At 44.9% G+C, this 7707-nt stretch overlaps 1 protein-coding gene across 4 annotated transcripts in view; it reads right to left on the bottom strand.

Annotated features, from left to right (window-relative positions):
• Positions 1 to 2550: 2550 nt before the first annotated feature.
• The window catches only part of Cyfip2 (cytoplasmic FMR1 interacting protein 2), a 117143-nt gene continuing 111986 nt past the window's right edge, over positions 2551 to 7707 (bottom strand). For all 4 annotated transcript variants that reach the window (XM_055610666.1, XM_055610663.1, XM_055610667.1 and 1 more), the window contains exons 30-31: positions 7510 to 7657; positions 2551 to 5254 (exon numbers count right to left, since the gene is read on the bottom strand). In XM_055610666.1, coding sequence (XP_055466641.1) covers positions 5087 to 5254; positions 7510 to 7657 — 316 coding nt within the window. In that variant the 3' untranslated portion in view covers positions 2551 to 5086. The remainder of the gene's footprint in view (positions 5255 to 7509; positions 7658 to 7707) is intronic.

The raw sequence follows: 7707 nt of genomic DNA, 5'->3' as shown, positions 1-7707 counted from the left end.
ACTCAGAGACCTACCTACCTACCTCTGCCTCCCGAGTGCTGGGATTAAAAGTGCGCACCACTGCGCTTGGCCATGTTAGTTTCTGAAACAGGTCTCAATGAGCCTGGCCTGATTAGCCAGTTCTTAGGCTATAGAGGGCCTCTTGTTCCTGCCTCCCCAGCACAGGGATTACAGATGTATGCCGCCATGCCTGGCTTTTTACAGGGGTGCTTGAGACCTGAACAAAAAATCCTCATGCTTGTGAGGCAAACATTTACTAAGCAAACCACGTCCCTACTTCCTTCCTGGCTTTGATTTATAACAGTTAGAATGTTCTAGGCCTTGGTGAACTATCTTTTGGGATCTCTGTGCTTCTTGTGTATCTTGGTATCACTCTTTAGATTAGGGGAACGCAGGTCCTTGCCTTCTTCTTCTCAACTGTTTATTGAATGTTCTCATTCATTCTCTTCTTCCTTCCTTCCCTCCCTCTCTCTTCAGCCTCTTTCTATTTTTTCATGTATTTCCCAACATTTGTTTTAATGTTTTTGTTTGTATATTTCTGCAGCTCACTGACCTTCTTGAAGAGAATTTTCAGACCCTTTTCTTTAGGTCGACTGTGGGAGCTTTGCTAGTTTCTTTTGTGGGTGGCATTGATTTCCTGAGAGTCTGTAACCTTGCATCCTTGTATTGGTACCTGAAAGCATGAGAAAACAGCCCTCTTCTAAGCAACTTTATTTGCTTGCTTGCTTGCTTGCTTTATTTATTTATTTATTTATTTATTTATTTATTTATTTATTTATTTATTTATTTATTTATTTATATTTTTTGAGACAGGGTTTCTCTGTGTAGCCTTGGCTGTCCTGGACTTGCTTTGTAGACCACTCTGGCCTTAAACTCACAGAGATCAGCCTGCCTCTGCCTCCCTGAGTGCTGGGATTACAGGTGTGTGTAACCGCACCTGGCTTCCTAAGCAACTCTTCAGAAATATCCAGGCTGGAAACACACCAGTTCAAATATGTGGCATAATCCAAATTTGAATCCATAATTCAAATATCGGGCATAATCCAAAATGACAATTTTTGGACATAGTTGAGAGAAGGGTTTTGTGTTTCATAGCCAAGCCCCTCAGAGGATACTGTTGGGATGCCATCTAGAATCGGGGTTGGGAAGTCATCCAGAACAAGGGCTGGAAGGGAGCTTAGATAGATCAGAAACCAAGGTACTCAGAGCTTGAAGGTTGGCCCCGGTCACAGCAGCAAGGCAATCACTGATGGCTTTAGCATGCAGCTGAAGTAGATGGTCATTAGAAAATCTGGTGCTTTGTGAAACGTGAGGCTCTGAGTCCTTGAGGCTGGTTTAAACGCATCCTCCTAATTGCTATGTAATCAATGCATTCTTGATGAAAGCAATCACTTTCCAGACATTAGGCCTGCTTGAGCCTGGGGACCTGGCAATCATGTGCTGGGCTCCCTCCTGATACCAGACACTGGTCAATCTGACAACCCTGGAGCCCCTGAAAGCCTACTGACCAAACTTCCAAATTTCGTTTGGGGGATTAGCCCAGGCTTTGGAATTCTCTTAAAATTCCAGCTTTGCTACTTGGTATCTGTGTGAAAATAAATACAGTCTCTCGAAATTTCTGTAAAAATGTGCGTAAGGTTAAGTGATGTCAGATGCTTGAAAAGAACGGTTAGCCTTAGAATGGTACTTACTTACATGAAGCTTCATCAGACGCTAGTTTCCATTCTTTCCTCTCAAAACTACAGCTACAGAGTCTGACTCGCTCCCAAGAGCAGGATTTACCTTCCTCTCTCTTTGCCTAGTTCAAAGCAGTTATTTTTTTTTTCTTTTTCTGCTTTTGTGTGTGGTGTCTATGTACACACACGTGTGCATTGTTTGTGGTCACACCCATGTAAAAGTGTGTGTCTCGTGGGCTGGGGGTTGATGGCGGGAATCATACCCGATGGCTCTTCAGCCTTCTTTAGTGAGAGGGTCTCTCAATCAAATCCAGAGCTCAGCAACATGGTACACTCACTAACTGCTTTGCTCTGGAGATCCTTTGCTCTGCCTTCTGAGGCTGGAATTATGGATGATAAGCTGCCCCAGCCACCATTTATGTGTTTTCCTGGGTATCTGAACTCCAGTACTCACGGCTCAGCAAATGTTTTAACCACTGAGTAACCTCCCAGACCCCAAATCAGATCCATCCATCCATCCATTTTTGGTTTTTCAAGACAGGGTTTCTCTGTATAACCTTAGCTGTCCTGGAACTAGCTCTGTAGACCAGGCTGGGCTTGGTCTCATAGAAATCTGCCTGTCTCTGCCTCCTGAGTGCTAAGATTAAACACATGCTCTACCACAGCCTGGCTACCAGCTTTATTTTTTTAAATGTATAATTCCTTCGGTTAGAAAACAAAATAATGTATCAATTTAGGGTACCTATATATGCTATATTGTAATTTTACTTGCACCTTATTTCAGGTGGTTTGTCTAGATGTTAGTTTTAATGTGGCTTCCATAGATCAATAGACTGAAATGTGACCAAGAAATGAGGACAAAGAGGCTAGTTGGTCTAGTTTGGAAGCAGTTTTAATGGAGATGAAAATGTTTTATCAACTCAACACAGGTACCCCCAAAATACAAATCAAAATATCCTCTTCAGCTGCATAGCAAATATGATCTAAGAATTTAACATCATTATCTGATCACAAGCGTAAATAGAAGTTCACCATAAATAAATGTAAATTCATTGTACAAAAATCCCCAACAACTCTTAATACAAATATGGTACACATTTGACAGTTTCTGAAACAGAATTCTTTTTAAAACATTTTAAAATCTAAGCTTTTTTTTTCTTGATTTTTAAATACATTAAAAAAATCAAAAAGGGGGGTAGGGACAAGGAGAGCTAGAGAGGAAAGAACATTGAAGTTGTCCAGTGTCCACAGGCAAGTGCTGAAGAAATGAAATCTCTGTCCTCGGAGTGAGGACCTCAATTTATTGGGATCAACTCTCCTGAGGAGAATGTGACTCTTCCCACAGGGTCAACTGTTGGGGGTCAGGAGTGCAGGGTGGGAGGGATGAGTTGCCAGAAAGGCAGTCTTACCAAGCGAATGGCGCAAATCTCTAGAGTGTAAAATGAAGTGCTATTCCCCACCAGGGCCAAAGATTTGAAATCTGCCTCTGGGGTACATCTATGGTCATCAAAGGAGAGAAACAATCAGACTAGGAATTAATAGTGCCAGACAGGAAGGCTGGCCAGCTTCCATTTCAAACCACATCCCTAAACTACAAATGGCTCCTATTCTTGCTCAGAGAGACCTCAATGCCCAGAGCTAGTGAAGGGGTCCAATCGACAGCTGGGCTCTGAGTCTGTGATATGCAGGATAGCAACGGGAAAGATTCAGATCTTCTGGCCGTATTCCCAGAGATTCAGACTTGGTGTCCGGGAATGAATACTCAAGTTTCTCAAGTTCTCAAGATCCTCAAGAGTTATAATTTCCATGACCACACTGGAGTATGTGGCCACGTCTCTCTCTCAAAGGCACTGGACATGCATATCTCCTCTGTTCCCTGTGTGGTTAAAAATGGTGATAGATGTCAGTCACCTTCCTGGGGGCCGGGATGGTTAGTTCTCCGTTTTCTCTCTTACTCCCAGGCTAGAAAAGGAGTATCTCTCATCCCCTTCCTATGTTTTGGGGGCTCAGGGCTATGGCTTCCCTCTGCAGGTCGAAAGACTAGCTCTGGACAGAGCCATGGGCACCTCCTTAAAGATCTGCTATACATGGAGATTCTACAGCCGTGTTTGATTTAGCGTGGAATGCAGAAGTCAATGCACCCCTGTGAGAGAATCTACACCCCAGCACTGAGCCTGGGCAAAAGGAAGAGACCAGGAAGTTGAGAGCAAAAGAGTTGAATGGTTCAAGAATCTTTTAGCAGCTGACATGATGAAAATTCCAGTTTGCTCAAAGGTGTGTGTGTGTGTGTGTGTGTGTGCATGCATGCATGCCCATGCCCATGCCCAAGCCCACGCTCAGGATTGAAAGCTGGTTGACAAAGATTTTTCCTCCTTGCCTCCCTGTCTCCAAGATATCTTAGCCGTCTGTTGAAGTAAGCCTGTAAAGTCTTCTTTTTTTTATGTGTGTGTGTGGGGGATATTCTTCTGGATAAGGGCCTGTGTTAAGCAGTCATCAGTTTGGTCTCTGCCTAATGCTGTGTAGTGCCATGGCCAACACGTCCATTTCCATGTGGTCCAGTGCTAAGCACCTGTGTGTGGAACAGGAGTGCCTCATCTCCCCCCACCCCCCTAAGGTCTAACATCTCTCCTTTGGGAGCTGGAGTTTTGGCCCGTGCTGACAGATATTGCTTCCACATGGTAGGCCTGGTCCTTTTCTTCACCTTGTTCCACTCGGTGGGATATGGTTTCAAGAGCATTATTTTCTTCTTTCTAGGACTGTTCTGCAAGGAGGCACTAGGGTGGGCCTGCGGGAGACTGTAAAAGGTCCTGGTCAATATCATCTATTATCCTAACAGATTAAAACCTCTTCCTGGTTCACCAAGGGTCAAACCTTGATGGTGGAATCCCTAACATCTAGCACATGAAGCAATGTGATCAGGGAACTGGAGGGGGAACCCCGAAGACGGGCCCAGTAAGCTGAGGCACATGACTGGGTCAGGCTCATTTCTCTGCTATGGCTACAGTCTTCTCTTAAGATTACAGTGCTGGACCAAACACAGATACTGGGTAGGAGGTAAGGATGTTGGGGAGTGGTCTTGGGAAGCAATCACAGATGGGGTAGGCAGCTGCAGGATGGAAACAGTAGCTCTTAGATACAGTTAAGGTAGGAAACAAAAGAAGAAGAAAGCACACACCGTCCTGTGTTTTCGTTGTTTTTCGTTTACACTATGGAAAACCCACCATGGAGATATCATGGGAGAACATGCAGGAACCCAGCCCTTGGGAGTGGTGCAGATGTGTCGGGGAAGTTTTCTTTTCTTTCCAGGCCCGTCCCATACACTGTTAGCTGGACCTGCAGTAGGCTGACTGCTGTGTTCTCTCTCCTGCTTCTCCTCCTCCTCCAGGTTGAAGGTCTGCAGGACTTTCTGCCTAGCAGGTGGTAGCCAGCGACTGGTGGATCGGGGGCTGGAAACAGCGCACGTGCTCCACAGTGGAGCTGTCTGTCTCCACGGACTTCATGTACTTGTTCAGGATGGCAAAAACCTCATTGTTCAAGATCTGGTACTTCCTGATGCGGTCAGCCATCTTCTTCAGGGGCTGTAGAAGGATGAGGATGCTCAGGTTAGAGGGGGAGTAAAGGGAGAGGTGGAGAAGGGGACTGGGACCAGGTTCTTGATGTTTCAGTGGTCATACTTCTCTTGTCTTTAAAGGGTTCCATGCTTCCTGAATACAATGCTGAAGGTTACTGATAACCATTGCAAGTTTCCAGGTTTACAGTGAACCTATCATATTCAAAACAGCACAGGCTCATTGTGAAGAATGAGATAGAACTCGAGGGTAGATACAAAATGTGTTGATCAAAAGGCTCTGAACAGAATGACAAGACCTTCTGAAGCATGTGTATGTCAGGGGCAACCTTTCCAACAAATGCTGCGAAGACTGGCGACCTACATGCAGAGGAATGTGAGACCCTAGTTTACATACTGTATCCAAGAATAAGCTGGAAATGGACAAAAGGCTCCAACATGAGTCGAGCTCTGAAATACGTAGAAGAAAGCTCAGGAGTACATCTTCATGATGTTGGATTTGGCCATGACACCAGAGTCACCACCAGCGAATGCAGAGTGAAATGAAGGTTTCTGTACGTTAAAAGATACCATCAATGGAATGAAAGGAAGGAAGTATATGTGAAATAGGTAAGAAGTTATTATTCTGAATGCATAAAGCGCTATATAATCCAGGGCCAGGAAGATGGCTCAATGGGAAACAGTGCTTGTCTGCCGTTCAATCCCCAGACCCACATTTTGGGAAGAGAGAACTGACTCCAGTAAGTTGACCTCTGACCTCTGCTTTGGTTGGCATGTTTCTCCAAACATAGACATGCACACAAAGGGAGTAAAAATGTGAAAAAACTAAGCAGTGATTAAAATTTGGAGAAAAGACTTAAAGACACTTCTCTATAGAAAATGTGCAAAGACCCAATAATATACGGAGCTTTATATTCTTGGATGTTATTCTTTGGTGTTAATGGTGAGTCCATCAGGGAAAACAGTATGGCTGTTCCTCAAGAAACTGAAAAGAATTATTAAGTGGCCCAGCATTTAGACTTCTGTGTGTATATTAAAAAAGAAAACAAACAAACCTGAAAGGAGAGACTCAGCTGCCTAGGATACCTAAGTTCATAGTTCTGTTACTATTCCTAGTCGCTCACAGTGAAGGCAAGGCAAGGGGCCATGGATTGTGCTTTTGCATAAGATGAAATACTAGTTAACTATAAAATTATAAAATAATGGGATTCTAACACACTGTAACATGGATAAGCCTTTTGAAATAAGCCAGTCACAAGTCAACAGAACTGTTACTCCCCTTACATATCAGGTACACAGATTCCATAGATTCATAGAGACAGAAAGAAAAATGGTGGCTGCCAGGAACTGGGGAGTTATTTAAATGGACGCGGAGCTTCAGGAGAAAGTGAAAACATGTGGGGGCATGACGATAAAGGTTGTATGACACTGTGAGGATGTCTCAATAACACTGAAATGGATACTAGGAAACGGTTACTTAGAATAACTACAACTCTTAACACCCTTTTTTTGTGAGGTGGCTTCTGTTTCCTCTCTTCCGATCCCTGGCCATCTCTTTTTGTGCTGGGCCAGCCAGACCAACCTCCCTTAAGGCTGCAACCCTTTAAGACTGTTCCTTATGCTGTGGTGACCCCCAACCATAAAACTATTTTGTTGCTACATCATAACTGTGGTTTTGCTACTGCTATGAATCATAATGTAAATATCTGATGTGCAGGATATCTGGTATATAATCCCTGTGAAAAACATCATGCATCTTCAGGGGTCGTGACCCACACAGGTTGAGAACCCCTGTGCTAGACACTCACCTCTGTGCCTCCCTGCTGTGGGGTGGCTGCTCCCTGTGTCTGGCATCTATCCAGGCCACCTGTCCCCCTGTATTTCAGGCTATCCTCCCCAATCCCCACCCCTATGAAGACCTCTGACCTTTCCCCTATCACTGCTGTTTAGCTTAAGGGCTCTGTTTTCTTACAGTACCCATACCCTCCTGGGACCTGCCAAACCTGTAGTGTTTAGTGTGCTTGGCAATGGTGGCCAGCACCAACAGGGTCTGCTTGGGACAGGGAAGGGACATTTGAGGCCAGGCTTGCTTTTCAGGGTTACCCAATCTATCATAGTATGTTACAGACAGGCCTTCCCCAAGCAGGTCCCCGATTCTGAGTGTCTGCGTGCAGACCTCACCCTCCATTAAGTATATAACTCTCTTCCTTCCTGAAGGTAGCCTGTTGCCAGGCCCCGCTGCCCAGGCTGGCCACATCTGCTTACCACGTTCTTGATGATTTCATCCTTCCCGTCCTGCCTCTGCACCTTCAACAGATGGTAGCAGAAATCAAACAGGTCAAAACGTCGCTGCTGGCCCAGCAAGACGATGATGGAGCAGCCAGCCCAGTTCAAGCCATCACCAAAGCACTGCCTGGTGTGGGGGAAAGAAAAGGTGAGAAGCAGAGGGGAAATGTCCTCCCC

The sequence above is a fragment of the Psammomys obesus genome, unplaced genomic scaffold (genome assembly GCF_907164565.1).
Source record: "Psammomys obesus unplaced genomic scaffold, mPsaObe1.curated_primary_1811, whole genome shotgun sequence".
NCBI classification, from domain to species: Eukaryota; Metazoa; Chordata; class Mammalia; order Rodentia; family Muridae; genus Psammomys; species Psammomys obesus.
This window is presented reverse-complemented; position numbering and strand designations above follow the sequence as displayed.